The 23,416-nt window shown below is 42.6% G+C and overlaps 1 protein-coding gene across 1 annotated transcript in view; it reads left to right on the top strand.

Annotated features, from left to right (window-relative positions):
• The window catches only part of GLB1 (galactosidase beta 1), a 100,932-nt gene that overhangs the window by 64,639 nt on the left and 12,877 nt on the right, over positions 1–23,416 (top strand). Inside the window, exons 11-15 of the mRNA XM_061127684.1 lie at positions 5,491–5,565; positions 7,786–7,875; positions 10,610–10,723; positions 13,575–13,706; positions 15,567–15,821. Of these exons, the coding sequence (XP_060983667.1) occupies positions 5,491–5,565; positions 7,786–7,875; positions 10,610–10,723; positions 13,575–13,706; positions 15,567–15,821 (666 nt within the window). The remainder of the gene's footprint in view (positions 1–5,490; positions 5,566–7,785; positions 7,876–10,609; positions 10,724–13,574; positions 13,707–15,566; positions 15,822–23,416) is intronic.

The following is a 23,416-nucleotide window of genomic DNA, read 5'->3' as shown; positions in this document are numbered from 1 at the left end:
ATGGCTGCGTGTCTAAGTATCTATCTCTTCTTCCTTCCAAAATGTGACTAATAATGAAAAAAAAAAAAAAAGATTTTTTTCTAAATGAAGCCAACAAGAAGGGAGCTGTCCATGCATGAGAGATTCCAGCCAATCTCTGGGAAACAAAAAGAGATGGAACAGTGGTGACTGAAAAAGTAAGATAAGGAAATCTAGGTTCCCAGTGAGCATGGAAGAGGGTTATAGGAACAGGGAACAGGGAGTATATTGACCTTAAAGAATCAAGAAGAGCTGGGGTCTTGGAAATGCAAGTAAGACAAAGGATGGAAATGAAAGCTGAAAATGGAAGATCTGGGTGGTCCAGTGGTTAAGATTCTGCACTTCTTATGCAGGGAGTAGGTGTTCGATCCCTAGTCAGGGAACAAAGATCCAAGATCCCACATGCTGTGTATCATGGCCAAAAGGTTTTTAAAAAGCAGGGGTGGCAGGGTGGGAAGGCTGATGAAACTCTACGTATTTCCCGTCAGATCCTTCACTCCTTCACCCCACTTTCCAATAAACTGTCCATCAGGGAAGCATCTCTCTACCAGCCAGAAAATTGGAGGATTTAAAAAAAAAAGAAAGTGCATAGCCCCAGAGCAAAGACCCCACATATTATATCTGATTCCCTGCAAAGTTATCCTAAAACAAAGCTCCCCACTGGACAAGCCCGGCTCCTGTACACATAACAGGACTGGCACATAGAAGCTGAGTGTGCAAATGCTAGTGCATTCGTCTGCATTACCATTAGATGTGAATAGACAACTAAGGATGATGGCCAGATGTTTGTGCAAACCCATAAAAACTGCAACCAGGAGGAGAAAGACCAAGATGAAATAAACAAAAAGATAACCCTAAAGGCAAGAGGACAGATCTTAAACAAAGCAAACCTTCTCAAATTTATATCCTTCAGAGATATTTGAGAAGATACTGCATTGATAAAATACGAACAGAATACTTTGATAAAGGAGACCAAGAAAAAGTTATTGGAAATTTAAAAAATTTCCTAGAAATGAGAGTGAGAAGACAGATGGAAACAGGAGAGAAAAGATGAGACACATAGAAGAATAATCTGGGAGGTGCAGGTTACTTAAAAGGAAGGGAAGAAATGGAGCAAAAGAAAACATCAAAGAAATAACACAGAACTTTTTCCAAAATAGAAAAGAATATCTGAGTTGCCTAGCACAATGAATGTAAAAACCATGTGTGTCCAGATGAATCTTTACATAAATTTAGGATATTGGGAATAAAGAACCTACAAGCTTCTAGAGAGAAAAAGCTGGTCCCCCTTTTCAGGAATGTGCTTGGCATGAGCCACACCAGGGGACAGAGGACACTAAACAGCACCCTGGTCATTCTGAGGGAAGATGATTTTTTAAAAAAAATATTTATTTGGCTGCATTGGGTCTTAGTTGCAGCATGCAAACTCTTAGTTGAGGCATGTGGGATCTGGTTCCCTGGCCAGGGATTGAACCTGGGGCCCCTGCATTGGGAGTCTTAGCCTCTGGACCAACAGGGAAGTCCTGAAGATGAATTTCAACATAGAATTCTATACCTATTCAAATTGCTAACTAAATATGACATACTCAGACATGCAAAGATTCAGGAAGTTTCCCTCCCATGTACCAGTTCTTAGGAAGTTACTTGAGATTGCTCTAGTGAAATGAAATCACGAGATTCTAGAAACAGGAGGGAAAAGCCAGAATAATGATAAAGCCTGGGGACTTTCCTGATGGTCAAGCAGTTAAGACTCCACACTCCCGATGCAGGGAGCATGAGTTTGATCCCTGTCAGGGAATGGGGATCCCACCAGCAGTGCAGCAGGGCCATAAATAAAGGAAATATGAAAGTTTTTCTAAAATAATCATGGACTCTCAACCCTTGGAGCAGAAGACTGAGAGCCCAGTAGGAAGTTTTCTAGGAGAGAAAAGAGTGTTGGAAGAAACTTGATACTGTCTTTGGAAATTGGGAACCATCTAACCACTATGTTAACCGAACAGCAGAGAGGAAAAAAGAAAGGCAATTAGAAACCCTAGGGAAGAGAAAAGAAAAATAACGTCTGCAAGGAGAGAGAATATGCCATCCTGATACATATCCGCCAGTTAGCTGTGCAGAGAGCAATATTTATATAATTGTAATAATGTGAGCACAAGTGATTAATTTTTAATTTAATGTCAACGTACACTTGAAGGGACTATAGGATAGACTTTTAACCTTGACATTGTAAAAAGCACAGCTGATGGTTTGGAGATGAGAGTGGAGAGGAGAGCTAAGGGGAAGGATGCAGACAGCCTTATCTTTAAATGTGTGGAGACAACGAATAGTGTCCTAGTCGGTAAGAACTAAGAAATAAAGGTATAGGGTATTATTTAAAGCTACAAAGATAACCAGTAGAGAAAGTAAAAATGGTGACGTAACCACTTTGGCAAGAAAGGGTGATATTTGAAGAGCACAACTGAGCTAAATCCCATGTATTAAAGAAATAAATGATCATGCTTTAAGTTGCTCAAACAAGAAGTAGCAGATAAATTTAGAGACTAAAAGAAGCAAAAATCGAAACAGTGAAATGATTTTAAAATGATTTCCTCTGAAGAACAGAACTAAAAGAATATTGCAGGAAACCACTGCTTTTTACTATGCTTTTTAAAATTACTTTTAAAAAGGGAAGCTGAGAGGCAGCAGGGGGTGGGGGGCAGGCGGGGAAAGAAAGAAAGAACTAAGAGCCCTGACAGATCATAATACAACATATTAATACTTGGAGATTCCAGATGGACATAGACTTTTTTTAAGACCTGGGAATTACACCCATATCTTCTGACATTAATATAAATTATGTGTGTATGTATTTAATAAGGTTTTGTTTTTATTTAAAAATAATTTCAAACTTACAGAAATGTTTCAAGAATAAGAATAGTAGGACAAACACTTGTGTATTCTACACCCAGATTCACCCGTGTGAATATTTCACTACAGTTGTATCACCATCTGCCCCTCTCCAAGCCCATATGTTCTCTAAACCTCTGGAGGGTTTTAGACATCAAGACCCTCGACCCCTACATACTTCAGTGTATATTGTTTAAGAATAGGCAAGAATATGCTCTTATATAACCACAGCAAATTTAACACTGACACAAAACTTTAATCTACTCATAAGACTTAATTTGCAAACAGCATCTTTTCCTACCGTAGACTCCCTCCCTTCAGAGTCAGTTTTGCCATGTACCTTTTTTTTCCCCCTCCCCACCCCAGTCTTCTGCTGCCACTTTCATCCTCTCTACTTGCTTTTGCTTTTTTGTTTCACCCCCTTCCTAATTCAGGTCTCAGTTTTTGTCGTTGTTTTTAAAAATAATCTTATCTATTTTTGGCTGTGCTGGATCCTCTTTGCTGCATGGGCTTTTCTCTAGAGCAGGGGCGATCCTGTAGTTGTGGTATGTGGGCTTCTCTCACGGAGACTTGTTCTCGGGAGCATGGTCCTCAGTAGTTGCAGCACGTGGGTTCAGTAGTTGTGGCTCCTGGGCTCTAGAGCACTGGCTCAAATACTTGGGGTGCATGGGCTTGTTTGCTTTGCGACATGTGGGACCCTCCCAGACCACAGGGATCAAACCCATTGTCTCCTGCATTGGCAGGCAGATTCCTTACCATTGGACCACGAGGGAAGCCCCCGTTGTCGTTGTTTTTAATGGTAGCATTTAAAAATTTTTTTCATTGGTGTATAGTTTATTTCTCCTGGCAATCTTGATTCTACCTTTTGCCTCATCCAGCCCTGCGTTTCTCATGATGTACTCTGCATATAAGTTAAATAAGCAGGGTGACAATATACAGCCTTGACGTACTCCTTTCCCAATTTGGAACCAGTCTGTTCTGTGTCCAGTTCTAACTATTGCTTCCTGACCTGCATACAGATTTCTCAGGTCAGGTGGTCTGGTACTCCCATCTCTTGAAGAATTTTCCACAGTTTGTTGTGATCCACACAGTCAAAGGCTTTGGCATAGTCAATAAAGCAGAAGTAGTTGTTTTTCTGGAACTCACTTGCTTTTTTGATGTTCCAATGGATGTTAGCAATTTGAGCTCTGGTTCCTTTGCCTTTTCTAAATCCAGCTTGAACATCTGCAAGTTCACAGTTCACATACTGTTGAAGCCTGGCTTGGAGAATTTTGAGCATTACTTTGCTAGTGTGTGAGCCAAGTGCAATTGTGCAGTAGTTTGAGCATTCTTTGGCCTTGCCTTTCTTTGGGATTGGAATGAAAACTGACCTTTTCCCGTCCTTTGGCCACTGCTGAGTTTTCCAAATTCATTGGCATATTGAGTGCAGCACTTTTGCAGCAGCATCTTTTAGGAATTCCAGCTCAACTGGAATTCCATCACCTCCACTAGCTTTGTTTGTAGTGATGCTTCCTAAGGCCCACTTAACTTCGCATTCCAGGATGTGACACCACCCTTATGGAGAAATCGAAGAACTAAAGAGCCTCTTGATGAAAGTGAAAGAGGAGAGTGAAAGTGTTGGCTTAAAACTCAACATTCAGAAAACTAAGATCATGGCATCTGGTCCCATCACTTCATGGCAAATAGATGGGGAAGCAATGAAAAGAGTGACAGACTTTATTTTGGGGGGCTGCAAAATCACTGCAGATGGTGACTGCAGCCATGAAATTAAGACGCTTGCTCCTTGGAAGAAAAGTTATGACCAACTTAGCATATTAAAAGGCAGAGATATTACTTTGCCAACAAAGATCTATCTAGTTAAAGCTATGGTTTTTCCAGCAGTCATAGATGGATGTGAGAATTGGACCATAAAGAAAGCTGAGAGCTGAGGAATTGATGCTTTTGAACTGTGGTGTTGAAGAAGACTCTTGAGAATCCCTTGGACTGCAAGGAGATCCAACCAGTCCATCCTAAAGGAAATCAGTCCTGAATATTCATTGGAAGGACTGATGCTGAAGCTGAAACTCCAATACTTTGGCCACCTGATGCGAAGAACTGACTCATTGGAAAAGACCCTGATGCTGGGAAAGATTGAAGGCGGGAGGAGAAGGGGACAACAGAGGATGAGATGATTGGATGGCATCACCGACTCAATGGACATGAGTTTGAGTAAGCTGTAGGAGTTGGTGATGGACATGGAGGCGTGGCGTGCTGCAGTCCATGGGGTCGCAAAGAGTCAGACACCACTGAGTGAATGAACTGAACTGATAGTTGATTTACAATGTCATGTTAGTCTACTTGTTTCCACTTTCTGTTTTCAGGTGTTTTGTTCTATAATTATTTGAATGATTCCTGGAGCTTAAAGCACAGACATACACAGACGCATGCTTAGAATTCTGTTTTGGAGGGAGTTTTTGGTTCCTTTGCCTTTCCAAAAATCACTGGCACTGTTTGAACCTTTGATCATTCTCTTGAAACATGAATTGTAGAGATATGTTTCTGAGAGTTTAACAGCCGTTTTTCTTTTCTTTTTTCCACTGTGGTTTATAGTTTGCAAAAATACCGGAAGGTCCTATCCCCCCATCCACACCAAAGTTTGCATATGGAAAAGTTGCTCTGAAAAAGGTAAGAAAAAAAACTGACAGAAACATTGAGAGTAAGGAAGTGGAATTCAGCAGTCATGAGTCAAAGTGTTAAGCCTGGCAATCGGTTCCTTATTTTTTTGTGAACTTGTTTTCTGTGAGACTGATGGGGTGGGTGATGTTTCTGGGAAAACGGGGACACAGGCCGTGAAATGCCGTGTGTGATGTTGACAGGGTGAGTGCATCAGGCGTGAGCGGGCATTCGTAGATCATTTTGTTTCCATCATCAGTGTCAAAACCAGTGTTAGGAACCCTTGCAGGAATAACAGGCAACCTTATTGTTATGGCTAGTGACATTCATTTCTATAATTCTCCCTTTCTAAAAGGAGTTCTCAAAAGCCACAAACATTAACTCTAAATGATACACTCCCCTCCATCTCAAAACCACGTCTTCAGGAAAAAAAGAAAAATCATGTCCTCATGGCTTGTGGCTTGTATGCTAATTGGGACATCGAGTGGGAAAGCTAGAAATGATTCATAAATATTAGCGAAGAACTGTTTCTTCTAGGGAAAGAGAAAAAGAGGAGAGGCTTCATTTGATAGTCAGGAGTGACGTAAGCCCAAGGCAATTTGTTTTGACCATCTTCAGGTTTTCCCCTCTGATAATCCCTAACTCCTACCTGGGTTAACTAACAAGAAAAAAAATTACACGTTTCTTAAGAATCTTGATATGCTAAAATAGCATCATACGTTTTTATCTTTAAGCAAAATGCCAAACATGATTGTATAATGTTTCCACTCGTGAAGCCCTTTGATGTTTGGTTGAGCTCTTGTAACATTTTCCACCTAGTGTCAGACATGTGTGTTACATTCTACAAAGAATGCGGTTTCTCTGCCTGATAGGAATCTTGCTTTAGATTAATCAGACTTTAATCACATTAGTAAAGGGAGCACCTTCTACTCGTTCCTTGCTCCTGCTACTTAAGGAAGAGCTTGGTCTGTGTCTTTTTAAGCTGTGAAAAGTTTATTTTTATGCAACAGAAAATAACTGCAAATGTTTTAAACAATATTGCTAAAACAAAGCCACCTTAGTACCAAAGCACAGTCTGTTTACCAGGAAGGAGAATTGTGAGACCAGAAACTAAATATATACAATTGAAGACAGCAAATTGACATAAAACTGTAAAGTTTGGGAGTTCCCTTGTGGTCCAGTGTCTAAGACTCTATGCTTCCAATGTGGGGGGCCCAAGGTTTGATCCCTGGTCAGGGAACTAGGTCCCACATGCTGCAACTAAGACCCAGTGCAGCCAAATAAATGAATAATTAATTTTTTAAAATAGTGAATGATGTTTATGTAGATCATAGTTATATAGGATAAAAGCTTTCACCATGAGCTCCTTGAGTTGTCCGAGTGGATTTTTTTTTCTTCCATGCTACCTATCGGTGAGGTAGCCCTAAAAAGCGTTTATAAAATTCCTAACCAGTTTCATGTTGGGGAAAGCCCTGGGTTTGAAGCCAAACCTAACTGCAAATCCCGTCTGGGCCGTGACTCCAGTGGACTCCTCTGAGTCCCCAGTCCCTCCTCCCTAACAAGGGACAGTATTGCCTTCCTTGCCCGGTTTTGTGAGGACTCAGTGAGGTGTATGGGTACAGGGAGGTCTCTCCGAGAGTTTGGTAAGGCACCCAGGGTTGTTCTGTGCATCAGAGCAAACATCATGGGCTACAAGAAAACACAGTCATTTAGGCTGAATATAAAAAGTGTTAATTGGGTGTCTATTATATGCTGGACATTGGCGGTGAGCACGTACAGAAATAAAGTACTGGAAAAAAAAAAAAAAGAAGCTGATGGTCCACAAGGAATGCAGTGGGGTAAACAAGTGGGAGGTGATACAGGCGTGGGCAATGTGCTGCTGACAAGCTCAGAGGAGGGCACAGTTGGGGCTACTTTACTTGGAGGTGGTGGGAAGGCTTTACAGAGTCTTGGTTTTCATGCATCTTATGGGCCTTTTCTATACAGGAGGTTGTGATTGTGAATAGGTATGTTTGAAACTCTTTTTACAATGTCATCTGTTATTTTTCATCCAGAGTTAGGGACTGGATAGAACTGATTGAAGGTGACTGTGGGACAGCCCTGGGTGGAATTCAAACCATTTCATTTTATTTAGGGGCTTGGTCAAATCTGCTGTCTCTGATGATGACATTATTTCTACTGTGATTAAGTGAGGGGTGACAGTGAGTGAATGCTGTTTTTGTTTCTTTTCAGTTAAAGACAGTGGAGGATGCTCTCAACATCCTGTGTCCCTCTGGACCCATAAAAAGTGTTTATCCCTTGACATTCATCGATGTGAAACAGGTAGGGCTTCAGAGGTAATGCTTTAACCTTTTTTCTACCCTCAAAAATACGTGCTTTCTACACTGCCTGTTCTGAACACAGGGACCAAAATGGTAGGCAGATACATCAGACGCCACGTGAAGTCACCTTGGACCTCCAGGCTCTAGCTCTGCCTGCTGCAAGTGGCTGACCTTTCCTGTTCTCCCCACCCCCATTTCTTATCAGACGGGTAATAACCTGCTTTAGCACAATTCTCTGCAGGTTATACATGGAGTATAAGTCTGATATAATTCATCTGATTAGGTATCAGAGTAAAACCACTGTTTTATTACTCAAAAAAAGACAGTTGTTTGTTCTCAGTTCCAAGATATAGGGACTGTGTTCTTGATAGATTAATTAGGTTATTAGAGATTCTTTTTCCTGCCTTTGCAGAGAAAAAGAACAGAGTGCATGGTTGTGTGTGTGTGTGTGTGTGTGTGTGTGTGTGTGTGTGTGTGTGTAATCTCCAGGCACAGCTCCATCTTTATTGTAAAATTTCCCCAACTTTTTATGTTAGAAAACTTGCAAGAATAGTGCAGCACCCATAGAGCTTTAACCTAGATCCATCAAGTGTTAACAGCTGCTTCATTTGTGTTCTCTTTCTCGTGTGTATGGTTCAGAATCAGCTGCTTTTTTTTTTTTTTTAAGCATTTGAGGTAGTTGTCAACATCATGACACTTCCACTCTTAAATATTAGAGCATATATTTTTAAGAAGGACATTATCCTACATGATCACAAATAATGATCACCCTTAAGAAATCTCGCAGGGATACAGTCCTATTATCTAATATACATTCTGCAATCAGGTATCCCAGTTTATTCCAGTAATGTCCTTTTTAGCTTATCTCTTTTCAGTCCAGTTGCCAGTCCATGATCACACAATGCATTTAGTCTGCTTTCATCTGCAACAGTTCCTGAGTCTGTTTTCCCTCTCTCTCTAGTGACATGGTCATGTCTGAAGAGTTCAGACAGTTTCTGAGTTTTGTAGCCCACGCCTCACTGGTTAGATTCAGTGAAACATTTTTGGCGCACGCACAACAGCAGTGGTGTGTTCTTCTCGGGGTACTGTCATAGGATCACTTGGTGCCTTTAGTTCAGCGTTCTGTTTGATCACTTAGTTAAGATCTCAGCTCTGGGTTTTGAAATGGAAAATTATCTAGGGGCTCCTTTCTGACTGTCTGAGGAGATCACCTTCTGGAGGGTGATATAATAACAGCACATTTGATCTTGCTTTAGCTTATTTTGCTTCCAGTTACTATTGTTATGTTTGTGATTTCACTCCAGCAGTACTGCTTTGTGATAAATGAAAGTGCTTAATTCAGCTCCCCCTCGCTTTTTAAGAGCGTTGGGTAATGTTCTTTCTCTGGCTCTAACACACACTGGTTGTACATCCATGTCTCCATCTACCTGTCCTCTCCGAGTAGGGTCGGAGCACATCAGGTAAGACACAACTCAGAGCAGTGGGAACCTGCGAAGTGGATCCCAGGTTAGTGTCCTTGCTTTCTCTCAGACCCTTTCTGCTGTCTCACCTTTGGCCAAGGCAGTGCTCTCAAATGAGGCGTGGCTCCTGGGCCCTGACTGCTTCAGATCTGGGACAGGCCGTAGATTTACTTCCAGCAAACCTCTCGGCGGGCACAGATGCAGGGCATGGGGTGCAGCTTTGGTACCCTTGCAGCTGCCTCCCCCATCTGCCCCATCCCTGGAGTCCTCTACTTTGCCATTGCAGGGAGCATCTCACCTTCTGCTCCCCTCCTGGAAACCCCTAGTCTCTGAGCTAGGACTCACCACTCTGCTCCATTCAAAAGAAAAAAAGAAACAAGAGATGGGGATTTGGGGGTCTGGAAGGGAGGCATCCTTGTGCTTGAAGGTTTGGGTGATGACAGTGGCGTTTCTTGAGTTCAGCACTTTCCTGCAACACAGGAACATGGGTTAGCGTTTTCCTTCCGCTCCTGCATATCACCTCTCCCCTTTGCTGGGCTGCACTTTCTTGCATTCAGGGCTGAGGAGTGGGAAACTTTGTTTTCTGCTGGGTTTCCATTTGGATTCTCCTGTATGACTTGATTTGTCCAGCTCTCCCAGCTAATGACTACCCAGGAAGCCATTCACCCAGGCTGGTGTTTGGGGGCTTCCTTTCCGACCAGGGGTCCCAGCATCTCAAAGTACTTTCTGAGGCACATTTAGAGACACATTTCACCCCCACCTCCATCTGTCTCTCGCCGCCTGTTTCCCCTTCGCCTCCACTTGAAATAGTTTCTGATTGACTCTTGTTTTGTATGTTAGAGCAGATTTAGCCCAAGAAGCTGGAGAATGTTTTACGGAGCACTCTGTTGCTGTTTACCGTTTGTTTTTGTTGTCTTTGGTTTTGGTTTGAGGTAACAACAGCAGTAACCTTTTGATCTGTGACAGGTCCCCCCCAAGTGATTCTGGCACATCACCTAACATGTTCCAGGGTCTGGTTCCTTCTTGTGGGAGGGGAGGGGATGTTTGACAAAGGCCTCCAGGCTTCCTTGCAGTTTGCTGCTGTGATGGTTATTCTGTGATCTGAAAACTGAAGCCAGTTCTCTTCTTTCAAACAGAATATTTGCCGAGGCTGGGGAAGCATTTCATTCTTATAGTTTTAGAAACATTGCTTTCACGCAGATGGGAGGGTGACCCAGTTCTCCTAAGATGAACTGCAAGAGTGATGTCTTTTTCTTTGCATCCTTCTCTAACCAGTACTTTGGATTTGTGCTGTACCGAACAACACTCCCTGAAGACTGCAGCAACCCTACACCCCTCTCTTCACCATCCAATGGCGTCCATGACCGGGCCTATGTCTCTGTGAATGGGGTAAGAATTTTCTCTGAATTTGTGTATCTGCCCCTACGGGGGAGGAGAGTTGTGGGTTGCACTTGGTAATGATCTCAGAGAGACAGCAGTAAGCAGTCCTGAGGAGAGATCTTATTCCTTGCGCAGGAACTGGACCTGGGTAGCCTGGATGAAAAGCAGAAATCTTAGCCGCTAGGCCACCAGGGGCTACGGGCAAAGTTCTCCGGCTCTTTGCCCTGTTTGAAAGCAGGAATGTTTCAAGGAGGCAAAAACTGTAAAAGCAGGTAGCAAATGTATTCTTAGGGACATAGCGCAGCAAGTGGGACAGCACACAGAGAAACGGCATGTTCATCCACGTTCCCTGGTTGCCTGCTGGTCAGGAGTCAGCATTTCACTGCCAGGGCCTGGGTCTGAGCCCTGATCCAGGAACTGTCTTGCATCCCACACAGCAGGGCCAAAATACAAAAATAAATGAACACAAATAAAAGACTGAAGCAAGGCAGAAATACACACCTGGAGAGGACAGCAGGTGTCCTGAATGAGGAGTGTAGTAACGAGGTGATTTAAATCCCTCATATGACAGTCCTTCTCGGTCTTTGTGTACCATTGGCCAATTATTGTTTCATTTTTCACACTTGACCTATCCTCGGGCCTTCCCCAACATGCGTGCTAACTTTTTGCTCAAACGGATCCCACTGCAGAGGCCTCTGGGTGCATGTCCTCACTTGTCATGGGGGCGCATGTTGTGACCCCCAAGGAGCCTGCCTTTACAGGTAGTGGCAGGGAAGTTCCCCCTGACCTCAAGAGTGGCCTCCTTATCTCTTCTCTTCAGCAGCTTCTGCCACTAACTTTGTCCTCGGAGTGTCTTCAGTTTGACCCCACTTGACAAACACCAGATGTCCAACCCAAGGGCCCATCTATCTCCTACCTCAGTAACATGATAGTCAGGGCCATTGCTGCCTTCCCACCCTCAGGCTCCACCCTCCTCGCAATGCTCCTGAGCTGTTCCCCTTGCTGCTGATGTAGCCTCACCTGCATGCCACCTCCCCGAGGTATACACCGCCTCATCCATCCGAACTTCCTGGCCACCCCCCTAGTCCAGGGCCATCCCGTTTGACTATGTGTCATTCGTGTCTTCTTTGCTCCTGGATGGCAGGGTCTGTTTCGTACACACCAGATGAGTCATATAACTTAGGGTCTTCATCCTACATGAGAAGTTATATTCTGAAGGGCTGTTCATGATAATTAGAGCTAAGAGATACAAACGCTTTGGTTTCATACAAAGTAAACATAAAGTTATAGGATTTCCATTCCTCTCACTGAAACAATCATGTGAAATAAGTGAAAGATTTTTCCTAACCAAGAAAATTTGTTGAGAAAAAAAAATTTTGTTTTAATTTTTCTTAAAAAGAATGAAGTGATTTTAATAGATGAAATAGGCAAACAAGGTCCTACTCTATAGCACAGGGAACTATATTCAATATCTTATAATAACCTATAATGGAAAAGAATATATAAAGTGAAATCACTTTGCTGGACACCTTAAGCTAACACAACATTCTAAATCGACTATGCTTCAAAAACAACACAAAAGGAAAGAAATTGAGGGTCAGAGAAGTGAAGTGATTCACCCAAGGTTACTCAAGTAAGTATCAGAACTAGTTCTCTGCTTCTTCTATTTCTCCACAGCAATCTCCCATGTCTCCCAAACTACTTATTCTTTTTTTTTTTTTCCAGATTTTAAACTTTTTACTTTGTATTGGGGTCTAGCCAGTTAACAATGTTGTGGTAGTTTCAGGTGACAGACAATTTTAAATGAAAATATTTCCATTCTATTGTCATGAGTGGTTTTAATTTGAGTGGCAGCAAATGTCTAAAACACTATGAATATGTATACTGATGGCAACAATTTCTAAAATTCCAATTTGATGGTTATTTTAGTGATTTACAGTCTTTTTTTTTTTTTTAAGAATCTTGCATTTTAAAAAGTTAGGAATATGTTGCTGCTAAAATACCTGCTATTTCCCCTCATTCTATTATTTCATCTTTGTGGTTAATGTATCATATCAGGTATTTTGAAGTAAAACTACTCCACCTAACTCTCTGATTTTATCTCGTTTGTCTTATTTTGTCCCGTCTCCATGCTGTTTAAAAGCTATTTTTTATTACTACCTTTTTTTTGCTATGAGCACATGAAAACATTCCTGTATTAGAAATCTTCCCCTGGAATTTCTGCCTCCATCCCCTATTAAAAATAGATGCACAGCCTACTCAGTACTCTGTAATAACCTATATGGGAAAGGAATCTGAAAAAGAATTCATGTATTGATATGTATACATATAACTGGACCACTTAGCTGTACACCTGTAATGAACACATTGTAAATCAACTATACCCCAGTATAAAATAAAAATTAAATTTAAAAAATAAGGGACTTCCCTGGAAGTTCAGTGTTTAATACTCTGTGATTCCACTGCAAGGAGTGCAGGTTTGATCCCTGGCTGGGGAACTAAGATCTTGTGTACTCTGAGGCATGGCCAAAAATTAAAAATAAATGAATGTTTAAAATAATAATAAATACAAAATAAAAAAAATTAAAATAGCCATACAGGAAAATATCCCAGAGCTAAGGAAATCAGCCTCAGCCCTTCCCTGCTGGGAGCTGAGTCTGGCAATCCGCCTATGTAGAACGCAGTGGTTGCAGGAGCCTGGGCATCTGGCTGAGGACTTGGGCAAAGGAGCCATCTGAGCATTTCTGTCCCAAGTCTGCTGACACTTCAGGGTAGGAAAATGAGTGTGGAATTGACTGAGCAGGCTGCCTCTGCTGACCCTCCCACCCTGGTTAATTCTCATCTGGTATTGAACTCACAGGTCGCCCAGGGAGTCCTTGAACGAGAATCTGTGCTCACCCTGAACATAACAGGGAAAGCTGGAGCCAACTTGGACCTCCTAGTGGAGAATATGGGGCGTGTGAACTATGGCCCGTCTATCAACGATTTCAAGGTAGGCCCAGCCTCCCTGTTGGGAGTAAGACTCAAAGGGTGACAGAACTGTGCCTAAGTCATTGGGGAAGTTTCTGTAAATCCACATAAAGACTCTCCTGCATACACTCTTTCCTTCTAGCCCTGTTCACGTAGAAGTAATTTTCTGTTTTGGTTGTGCTGGGCCTTTGCTGCTGCACACAGGCTTTCTCTAGTTGGGACAACACTCTTGTTGCAGCACATGGGCTTCTCTTGGTGGAGCCACAGGCTCTAAGAATTACGAGCTTCAATAGTTGCAGCTTGTGGGCTCTAGAGTGCAGGGGCTCCAGAAGTTGTGGCTCATGGGCTTGGTTGCTCCGAGGCTTGTGGAATCTTCCCGGACCAGGGATTGAACCCGTGTCACCGGCACTGGCAGGCAGATTCTTATCCACTGTACCACCAGGGAAGTCCACATAGAAGTAATTTTTAAAAGCCCACCCCCCGCTTTGCCAAATTTGATGAGTAAATTTACCTGATTTGTTTTGCAACCTAGAAGTTGGGTTATTTTGAAGATCTGTTTTCCTCTGTAGATGATGAGAAAGTTGAGCTTTGCAAACAGAACCCTTGCATTTGAGTTCAGTCATCCTTTAGCAAGAAACAGGAGGAGGAAGCCACCGCACCATGCTTTTCCTTTGCTTAAAAAACCCACCGAGCCTGCAAAAGGCACTCCTTTGCTAACAAAGCCAACTTAGCATTTGTTCTGCTGTTTTCTGGGTGTGGACAAACTCTTGAATTTTAGAAAGCCTTTCCCTCTGCGCACTGCTCTCACCTCTCTTGGTTAGTCTGTGCCTAGGCGTCTAGTCCAAATATGTTTTTCTGATGTACATTTTGAGAGCACTGTTCAGTAAATGTTTGTTATGCTCATACTCTGTGTGTGTGCTCCATGCAGTGCTTTTGGGGGAAGGCAAGGATGTTGAGATACAGGCTGCCTCTTGGGTAGCTCACCACGTGCTAGAGGAGGGAAGGCTGTACCTCAGGAATGACGGCAACACCCACGACAAGATAGGTGTCTGGGGCTATCTCCTGACCCTCCTGGTGGCCTCTCCGAAGCAAAGCAGTGACACTGTTAGAGAACAGTCATGCAGGGGCCATTTTTGTCTCCAGTATAAAAGAAATGTCCCTGTTACCGTCCTGTGGTCAGACTAATTAATGGTCGTCCTGCTTGGCTATCATAGGCCACACTGACCCACAGAGTGACAGGGACTCTTGGGAAGTGTCTCGGTCCCCAGGACCCAGCAAAGAGCCCGGCACACAGCTGCGTGGTTAACGCTTATTGAATTACTGATTGGGCCACTGAGGCATGGTATTGAGAGGTGTCGGAGAACAAATGTGGGATCCCACTGGGATGGAAAAGTTCCCCTCATGAAAGGCTGTGAAGAGGAAGCCAGATGAGCCTTGGACAAAGGCTTCCATGCAGTGTCTGGTGCCACGGACACCCCAAGCCCTTGCCCCCACCGGACAAATAGAGCAACTTCAGAATGTGAGTCTCAGGCTCCCCATCATTGTCACAGACCCTTCTATCCTTTCACAGTGGGCCAAGTGTTCCTTTGCATTCTCCCCCCACCTCCATTCACTCTCCCATCCTCAAAACCATCATTTCTTCTCTTCTGGCCATGTCTCTGAACCAAACACTGAAGACCAGGGATTTGGGGTCTAAAGCTCTGGCCTCGAGCCAGATCTGTGTCACTCTGATGTACACACAGTTTGAGTTTCATGTGCTGTTGGTGTTTCATATCCCAGTGTGCTTTTCCCAGGAATTCAGGGCTGGAACACAGAGTCACGTGAAGCCTCTCTCCACCCCCATCTTTACCCCCCAGCTCATCACTCTGTTTCTCTTTTACAGGGTCTTGTTTCTAACCTGACCCTTGATTCCGAAATCCTCACGGACTGGGAGATCTTCCCGCTGGACATGGAGGACGCAGTACGCAGTCACCTGGGGACCTGGGATGGCCGTGACAGCGGCTACCACACTAAAGCCCGTGCACACAGCCCACCTACCTACGCACTCCCGACCTTTTATGTGGGTAACTTCACTATTCCCAGCGGGATCTCAGACTTGCCTCAGGACACCTTCATCCAGTTTCCTGGATGGACCAAGGTATGTGTCTTCATGGAAAGTATTTGTGTTTAGGCCTCAGATGTCTTCTTTTCTGTGTCTGATACAACATCAAAAAGACTGCTAACGGTGTGCTGCATGAGACTCAGGGGAGTGGAGGGTTTTCTGTGGAAGTTTATCCATTTCTCAGGAGCAGGGCCATAGCAGATCTTCAAAAATGCTGTGGTCAGCCTGAAGGTACACCGTCTAGCCCATTTTCATTGACAACTTTCTTTAGCAACTTCCTCCTTCCCCTAAGAAAAATCATACCTTCTTTGAAAACTGACTAGGAAGAGCATTTCTTGTTCATACTGAAGAAAATCTGGCCCAGGCAAAGGGGCAGATCTCTGGGAAGTCTGTTTTCTCTTGTTCACACCTAACTCTATACTCTCCAGACCACCCCACCTCTGTATGAGGATGCTCCCACGCCTGGGGTGCATCCACCCCTGTCTGTGGGATCCTCAGCTCCCCCCTGGCCACTTTACTGCCTGCTTCATTCTCCTTTATTCTTTGAAGACATGTCTTCTTTCACCATTGTCTTCTCTACTTCAAGTCCTATTTTCATCCTAGACGACCTTATCATGACTCAAGTTATTCATTCAACAAATATTTTAGTGGTTTCTGTTACTGAGACTGGGTCCAGCTGTCGCCACCCTAAAGCCAATAAAGAGGTCAGGTTGCTAGAAAGGCAAGTTTGCTTTATTTATTTCAGAGGCTGGCAACACTGGGGGAGGGCAGAGTCCTGTCCATAGGCCGACTCCCCCACCGCTGACAATCAGTGGGCAAGAGCTTTTATAGGTGGAGGGAGGAGCTACATGCAGAAACAGCACAGTCAGCTCTGACAGTCATCTTGAAATTGGTCATGCAGTGGTCTGAGCAGTGTCATCTTGATTGTCTTAAGTACAGTTAATCTTCAGCTCCAGAGTCGGTTTGTTCCCATTTCCCTGGCGCCAGTTCTCAGAATTGTGGCGCCTTATGTCATGGCTGCAGTCTGGTCCTCATGTAATTAATTCTTCCATCTGGTGGGAGTTTCAGTGTCTACAGCACAGCTCCAAGGATATGGCTCAGAATACTACCTATAACCATTGAGAAGAAACTAAAGGTCTTTAACTTTGCTTACTGGCTAAACCATTATCATTTTGTCCTGTTTGTTTTCCTTTGCTTCTGTATTTTCCCAATTCTCTGATTAAACTGGTTAAAGTTTTCTACAGACAAAAGGCAGGCAGAGGACGTGTGGGGTTGGGGACCATAGGGTCTTGTTCCCTTTCAATCCACCCCTTTTTGACACTCTTCAAGATTAAGGAGAGACACATACAGAGCAAGAAACCGAATAAAAGTTTTGAATAGAGAATAAAGTTAATAATAAAGTTGGCAGAGGAACTTGGTTTTAGTTCCATTTCTCTTCCAGTATTCCCCAATTCTTTGAGGCAGTGCGGTGCTGACTGCTCTGGTTCCTTTTGGCTGAAATGGGGTGCAGTCCTGCCTAATTTGGGGAATGGACAGAGAGTTGGAAATAATCTCAAGTCTCAAGTTTAGCATCAGTATCTTGTATCATGAAAACATGACCTCTGTCTGATTGTCTTGTCACAGCACCTGGATAAATGCTTAAAAATTAGCAGACATATTACGGATGAGGATAAAAATCAAAATGCATCTTTGAATTATTCTCTGAATGTATTTTCTTCTTAATGGTTAAAGCAGATGTACAATGTATATCTAATAGGTCATAAGCCGGCTATTTGGAATACTGGAGTGGGCTGCCATTTCCTTCCCCAAGGGATCCTCCCACCCAGGGATCGAACCCAGGTCTCCCACATTGCAGGTGGATTCTTTACCATCTGAGACACCAGGGAAGCCCTGGTTAGCCTAAAGTTCAAATTAAATCATGTATAAGCCAGAATGACCCCCATACCTCATTATGTGAAAACTTCTACCATTTTCCCCTTTCAATTGTAAATCTTCCCATAAAAAGCACTGATAATCAATATGTTTTTCCACTGTTGCCAGAGTGGCTCAGTTTTTGCCTGCTCTGGATCCATTCATGTCCGTCGGTGCTAGGCCGACTTCTTGTTTACATATTTATCTAGTCATCCACACTGGGAGAAAATTAATTAAACATAACAAGCATAGCAAAGTATGCTGACAGGGAAGCATTTTATAGGTCATACATTTTATTGATTATACCCAATCTTTACACATTATACATGTGTTTTAAGTAGTAAACTTAAAGGCAGCAATGATACACATCATGAGTAGTTATACTCTGTGATAACTTCATTAAACAATTTTTTCCATTCTGAACATTGGGGTCAAAAGTATGATTAGAAGAAACACAACAGCTTTCCATTAGAATTCTGTCAATTTCTTAACAGTATTTTTCTCTGAGATTCCTCAGGGGCCCTCTGGAAAACTCAAAGTTACCTAGATAAAGAAACTTATAATCTGTTATCAAAAGCAGCACAATATTCCAAAAATGGTCTCATAACAGAGAGGAAACCAAATTGCTGCCCTGTATCAGCTTACTGTTAAAATTCATTTACCTTATTAAATTCAATCTAATTTTAATCAATCTTAAGTGTCCAAAATTCCTTTCTCATAGTACTTTGTTTTTCTTTACAAAAAAGGATACTTTCTATATCCATTTTAGTTTCTCACTAATTTTTTCCCACCCAAAAGTTATTCTCCTTTTATCCTTCAACAAAAATATCTCCAGGGAATTCCCTGGAGGTGCAGTGGTTAGGACTTCGAGCTTCCACTGCAGGGGCACAGGGTTGGTCCTTGGTGAAAACTAAGATCCCGCATGCCACACGGTGGGGCCAAAGGAAAAAAAAACAAAATCTCCATCCTTTATATTTTCTCTGGCAGACAACACATATCCTACTTGCTTTATATACTAAAATGTATCCCTTATCGTTTTTACATATTACAATTTTTAACCCTTTTAAAGCCTTAACAAAACCAAGAAACAAGTAGTTGAACTGTTATACCAGCATTTCTGATTGGCAAACTTAAGAACATATTCCATAACCTCTAAAAACATACATTTTTTTCATAGCACAATTTCTCTTTAATGTGGTACAATATGTGTATTTAATAATATGCATTTATTGTGTTTAAATATAAGCCCTCTTTCCTTTTTTCTTTTTGTTTAAAATTGTACTGAATAACCCAAGTCTGAAGTCTCAATGTGAGCTGTGTTTGTATATCAAGGACAAGAGTTAACTTCAAGCTTTCTCCTAAGCATATTTTTGTTTCTCTCAGGGTCAGAATTGTGAAGGAAAAAAAAAAAAAGTATGTTTTCTCTAACTGCATATGCAAAAATAAATGACTGTCATCATAACCAATTTTTTTGGAGTTTGAAGAACACTTGGTGGCCACCCAGTGTTCAAAAAATATTTTTTTTTCTGTAGTCATAGTTTCATAGCTAAAATCTTTCTAATGAATTGAACCTGAATTTTCCACTTTACAAAAGACAAGAATACCAATCACACAAACAGAATACACACTCACACACCAGAAGAAAGAACTGTCATAAATCCCCTGAAAGGATGACGGATATGGAGTCCCAAATAAACACTTTCCAACACAAACAGTCCTCAACATCATACATACATCAGAACCAGTTGGCAAAAATGCCCAAATAGCACTTCAAGCTCAAAAGAGAAGTTATCCGGGTGCACACCCGTGAACTTACTGGGTCTGGGAGCTCCTCAACTCGTCCTGAGGCGTCTTTCCGTTCCACCAAGAAAGCGCATGTTGGCGGCCAGTGCCGACCAGGGGAGAAACAGGGAGGATCCCCGAAACAAATGGTTTCGGCAGCTGGTAGGAATGTCCCCCAAACCTCCCAGGGCCTGAGAGCCATGAGCAATGGCTCCTTGAAGCCTTCCTGGCGCGTCTTCATGGTGGCAGCTTCCTTTCGGGAAAACCCCCAGCCGGCAGTTATCGCGAGAGCTCAGTCTCACGTTGCATCAAAATCTGTTAGCGAAAGTGGGTCCAGGTGCTCGGAGCTCAAACCCAATAAAGAGGCAAGGTCAGTGGAAAGGAAAGTTGGCTTTTTGTCAGATGTATGCAACCAAAGGGAGGGCAGACTCCTGTCCAAAGGCCAACTCATCCTCCTCCCACTGACAAGCAGTGAGCAAGAGCTTTTAAAGGGGATCTTCAGGGTTGTATAGGTATTAGGGAGGGGGCTACAGTCAGCTCTCACAGTCACCTTGAAATTGATCATGCAGCGGTCTGATCAGCATTTTGGGTGTTTGTTTTGCTGCACTGCACAGCTTTTGGGATCTTAGTTCCCTGACCAGCGATTGAGCATGGGCTCCCTATAGTGGAAGTGTGGAGTCCTAACCACTGGGCCGCCAGGAAGTCCCTGACCAGTGCCATCTTGATTATTTTAAGTACAATTAATCTTCAGATCCGGGGTCAATTTGCTCCCATTTCCCTGGGGCCAGTTCTTGGAATTGTGGCACCTTATGTCATGGCTACAGTCTGGTCTTCATGTAGTTAACTTCTTCCACCTGGATCTACAGGTTTCAGTATCTACAACACAGCTCCAAGGATATGGCTCAAATATTATCTAAAGCCCTTGAAAAGAAACTAAAGATCCTTGACTTTGCTTACTGACTTAAGTTATTATTATTTTATCCTATTTGATTGTTTTCCTTTGCTTCTGTATTTTCTCAGTTCTCTGATTAAACTTACCCTTTGGCTAAAGGTTTTCTACAGACAAAAGGCAGGCAGGGAACATGGTGGGGGGAAGGACTATAGGGTCCTGCTCCTTTTCACTACTATGTACACAAACTTTGTGCCAGGCACTAAGGATCCAAAAATGAAGAGAACAGGATATGGTTCTTGCTGTCTTGGAACTTAAAAAGTCTGGGTGTGTGCTAGTCATTCAGTTGTGTCCAACTCTGTGACCCCACAGACTGTAGACCACCAGGGTCTTCTCCATGGGATTCTCCAGGCAAGAATACTGGAGTGGGTTGCCATTCCCTTCTTCGGGGGATCTTCCCAACCGAGGGATCAAACCCAGGTCTCCTGCATTGCAGGCAGATTCTTTACCATCTGAGCCACAAGGGAAGCCCTCTTGCTCTCATGGAACTTAAAGTCTAGTATACCCAAATCATATCATCACTCAAATTAAATTAATAAAATTGCAGAGGCAATGGACGCTAAGAAGAGATATGGAGGCTGACAATAATTGGGCATTTGACCATGTTAAGGAGGTCAAGGAACATGATGGACATATGGACATGATGCTTGACAGAGATAGAGGGGTTGAATAGGACTTAACATGGCAGAAAGGGGAGGGAAACATACGCCAGGCAGAGGAGAAAGCATATGCAAAGGTTATGCGGTTAGAGGGAAAAGTGGCCGGAATGAGACACTTATAGAGAACTCAACTGTATGGAACACAGAGAGGAGGGCGTGTGCTTCAGAGAAGAAGCTAGAAAGTGGGTAGAGATTAGATCGGGGCAGGGTATTAAACCACATTACAGTTTTATCTTTCTTTTGAGAGCCACCAAAACAGAGTGACATCATATGGTCATGATGCAATGAGTTTCTGTGACCCCGGGATGAACTGGGCTCAGGGAAACTGTCTGGGAGGCTGGACCATAGTTTCATTGCCAGACTGGGTTGGTGGGAGACAAGATGGTAATGACACACTATTTGAGAGATGTTTGTAGTTAAATCCATAAAGAGGTAGTGATAGATTGGATATAGGTATTTAAAGAGAAGGACATATCAGGTGACTCTCAGGTTCTAGGCTTGCTGCTAGGAAGATGACACCATTTACTGAAAGAAGGAATTTCAAAAGAGGATTTGTGCTAGAAGAGCATGATCATGAGTTTGGATGTGGACAGTTGAGTTAGGCCATGGGGAATAGCGGAGAGAATGTTCTCGAGGAGGCTGTTAGATTTATGGGTGGGTATTCAGAGTTGGAGGGATCTGGGCTGGGAATATATGTAAGAGATCATTTGTATACGGATTGTCATTGAAGACATGGAGTAGACAAGTTCCTCTAAGGAGAGAGGATGCAGAAGGAAGAAGGGAAGACATTGAGCTGATCTTTGAGAGACACAAACATGATGGAGAGTGAGGAGAGACCAAACAAATGGGAGGAGAACAGCATTTGTGCTGCCAAGAGGCAAGTGAGATGAAGACTGAAGCATCTCTACTGGATTTAGCACCAGGGGTCACAGAGACCCTCAGTAAGGGCTAAGCCAGTGGAGCGAACACTGCAAGCCAAACAGCCTTCTATTGAGGACTGTAGGGGGAGGAGATGAACACATGAAAAATACAGATACTTGAAGATAAACATTCTTCTTGAGAAGTTTGAATCTGAAGGAGAAGAGGAAAAAAATACTGGGAGAGAATATACTTGCAGAGAAAATACTGCAAGAGAAGATGCACGTGTGAAAGTGAATGTTGCTCAGTCATGTCCAACTCTTTGCCAGAATACTGAAGTGGTAGCCATTCCCTTCTCCAAGGGATCGTCCCAACCCAGGGATCGAACCCAGGTCTCCTGCATTGCAGGCAGATTATTTACCAGCTGAGCTACCAGGGAAGCCGAAGATGCACGTGGCATGTGTTTAATAAGTGCCCTTTTATAATGTTTGATTTTTACATGTTTATGGAAATATGTTTTCATTATCATTCTGTCTGAAATATTTTCTAATTTCCCTTAATATCTCTTCTTTGAACCATAAGTTATTTAAATATGCATTGTTTAATTTTCATTTTTTTTTTTTTTTTTGGCCATACTGCACAGCTTGTGGGATCTTAGTTCCCTGACCAGGGACTGAACCCAGCCCCTCAGCGTTGAAAGCACACAGTCCTAAGAACTGGATCACCAAGGAATTCTCTGTGTTTTTGTTTTTGTTTTAGAAGCATTTCTTATTTTTTTTTATTTCTAACTTAATTCTTCTATAAAACTTCTGGAAGAAGGAGAAAAATCTTCCTGATCTTGGGTTAGGCAAAGACTTCTTAGACTTGACACCTAATACATAATCCTTAAAGGAAAACATTGATGAATTAGATTTTATCAAAATTGAAAATATTTTCCCTTCAAAAGACATTATTAAGAAAATGAATATCCAAACTACAGATTGGCAGAAAATGTTTTCAACTCATATATCTGACAAAGGACTTGGTTCTAGAATATATAAAGAATTTATAAAGAATTCTTATAACTCAGTAATAGAAAGATAACCAACCCACTCAAAAAATGGGCAAAGGACTTGCATGGACATTTCACCAAAGAAGGTAAGTACATGAAAAGATGCTTAATGCTCAACATCATTAAGGAAGTGCAAATCAACCACAATGAAATACCACTTCACACCCACTAGAATGGCTGTAATATTAAAAGATGGACAAGAACAAATGTTGGCAAGGATGTGGAGAAATGGGAACCCTCCTACATTGCTAGTGGAAATGTAAAATGATACAAACACCTTGGAACACAGTTGGGCAGTTTCTTCAATTTCTCCTAAAATTACCATAGGATTCTTCAATTCTACTCCCAGCTGTTTCCAAGAGAAATGAAAACATGTGTCTACACAAAGACTTACATGCAAATATCCACAGTAGCATTATCA

Source organism: Dama dama, chromosome 24 (genome assembly GCF_033118175.1).
Source record: "Dama dama isolate Ldn47 chromosome 24, ASM3311817v1, whole genome shotgun sequence".
Lineage (NCBI taxonomy): Eukaryota > Metazoa > Chordata > Mammalia > Artiodactyla > Cervidae > Dama > Dama dama.
The sequence above is the reverse complement of the archived record's forward strand: the minus strand, read 5'-3'. Positions and strand labels throughout refer to the sequence as shown.